The sequence below is a fragment of the Etheostoma spectabile genome, chromosome 8 (genome assembly GCF_008692095.1).
Source record: "Etheostoma spectabile isolate EspeVRDwgs_2016 chromosome 8, UIUC_Espe_1.0, whole genome shotgun sequence".
Lineage (NCBI taxonomy): Eukaryota > Metazoa > Chordata > Actinopteri > Perciformes > Percidae > Etheostoma > Etheostoma spectabile.
In genome coordinates this window covers 25,169,098-25,171,518 of record NC_045740.1, presented here as the reverse complement: position 1 = coordinate 25,171,518, position 2,421 = coordinate 25,169,098, and the positions used below count along the sequence as shown (strand labels likewise).

Genomic DNA, 2,421 nt, shown 5'->3' with positions numbered 1-2,421 from the left:
AGGCCTGTACTGTATATGATACTTGAGGGTCTTTTACACGCTTTCTCAGCTAGCGGTTAGCCAAATTATCTGTTAGATATACTTACGGCATCTTTCCGGTAGAGGCTAACGGCAGAGCGCTATTGTGGGACAGATCGTGCGGTGTTGTAAATTGTCATATATCATCATTATAATCTGCACATGTGCAAACATCTTGCGCATGCAAGACGGATCGTGCAGGCAGAACAGATTGTGTACCGACAGTAACCACAACCAATTTCAGCAAACATCTTCTTGTTATCACATACTGATCACACACAAAAAAACACACAAAAACACACTCACACAGACACACACACCAACCTTGTCCAGGTCCACGGGGCTGCAGCGGTTATATGGGGCATTCTCATCCTCCTCTTTCATGTTCTTGTCTGTCGTCTTTTCTGCCATCTTTTCTTCTGTCTGATCACTGGCCTTCCTCCTCTCTCTCAGAGTCTGAAGAAAAGCAAGACATAAGCCAAAAATAATTACAACAGCAAGGTAGACTCATGATCAGAGAAACTGGATAAGTGGGAGTCAACCACCTCTTTATGTTGTGCCCTTAAAATAAGGGAAAACATACATTAAATGTAACTGCCTCATTACCACAGAATATATTAAATGGTTAGCGTAGGGAGTAAAATTAAATATTCAAACTGTTTTCAAACCTCAAATCTCTCCACTGATTCCACAGTAAAACTGAAAAAGGCTGTTGTGGGCCAATTTGGAGATAACATTAAGTGCTTTTACAAAGTCACTTACCCTAAGAACTCACACACACTGCTGTAGATCTATAAGGCAACATCCTGCTAGATCTCAAGATCTTGATGCAAAATGCAATAATGCTGTTAAATAAGGATGTTAATATGCTTTTACAAGCAAGTATATATCCATATGTTTTATTGTAAAAAAAAATAACATAATTTGGATAATATATTATCTGAACTTTGTGGAACCAACAATTTTCAAATTAAATTAATCACAACCAAAATGATGTTAACCTTGGTGTTGGGCTGCATTTTACAATGTGAAGCAAGAGGTAGCATCAACGTTAACACAGTCAATTAAATGACAAAAACAGTGATGAAGAGATGCAGATCCGCAGCTGAGCGTGCCTGGAACACCTCCCTGAGGAGGAGCCCAGGGGACATCCTTACCCTATACCCAAACCACCTCATTTGGCTCCTCCAAGTGAGACGTCAGCCACCTCTTTCGGATATGACCAAGCCTTCATGACCATAGGTGAATATAGGAACATAAACTGATTGGTAGATCAAGAGCTTTGCCTTCTGGCTCAGCTCTCTTTTCACCAAAATGGTGAGATACGTTGAATGTAATAGTGCACCCACTGCGCCGATTTTTAGACAAAGTACTGCCCTCACCTGAAACAAGTCCGACTTACTTCCGAGAACCCGGACACAGCTCTCACTTTGGTCATACAGAGATTGAATGGCCCTGAGAAGGGACCCCCTCACCCCATACTCCCGCAGCACTTCCCACAGTATCTCCCGGGGAACCCAGTCATACGCCTTCTCCAGATCCACAAAACACATGTAGACCGGTTGGGCATACTCCCCGGCTCCCTCCAGGATCCTTGCAAGAGTGAAGATCAGATCCGTTGTTCCACGACTAGGATGGAATCCGCATTGTTCCTCTTCAACCTGAGGTTCGACTATCAGCCGAACCCTCCTTTCCAGCCCCTTGGAGTAAACTTTACCAGGGAGGCTGAAAAGTGGGAAACCCCTGTAATTGGCACACAACCTCTGGTCCCCCTTTTTGAAGAGGGGAACCACCACCTCGGTCTACCACTCCTTAGGCACTGTCCCAAACTTCCAAATATTGAAGAGGCATGCTATTCAAGACATCCCCTCCACACCCAGAGCTTTTAGCATTTCTGGACGGACCTCATCAATCCCTGGGGCTTTTCCACTGTGGAGTTGTTTAACTACCTCAGCAACTTCCACCAGGGAAATTGATGACAATCCAGGAAACGTAACCCTAATCTCAGGGCTTAAAGTATTCCAGCACCGTGCCAGAGCTCCGGTGTGCGGTCGTGATGAAAAATACATAAATAAATTCTACCTAATTTCCCTCTCCAAAATAACTGCAGAAGAGAAGTCACAGTGCTTACTTGCTTTGGTGTTTGTAAAGCATTAAAGAACAAAGAAAGGTTCACATTTTTCATTTTTATCTTCTGTGTAGATGCACTCCCCTACAAAATACCAGTGGTAGTCGAGAATGATTTATTATTTCCAAATAGATTTGTGTATTCATATCATCTTTTAGAAATTACTTTTTATTTTTTTTATATCACAATATATATTGCAGGTAAAAATATTGCAATGGCAGACTTTTTCCAATATCGTGCAGGCCTAATGCCGACCAAAAGTCCTTCTCCATATC

The 2,421-nt window shown here is 42.5% G+C and overlaps 1 protein-coding gene across 1 annotated transcript in view; it reads right to left on the bottom strand.

Moving 5' to 3' along the window:
• LOC116694197 (fatty acid 2-hydroxylase) overlaps window positions 1-2,421 on the bottom strand; it is a 63,115-nt gene that overhangs the window by 27,351 nt on the left and 33,343 nt on the right. Inside the window, exon 2 of the mRNA XM_032523751.1 lies at window positions 343-474. Within this exon, the coding sequence (XP_032379642.1) occupies window positions 343-474 (132 nt within the window). The remainder of the gene's footprint in view (window positions 1-342; window positions 475-2,421) is intronic.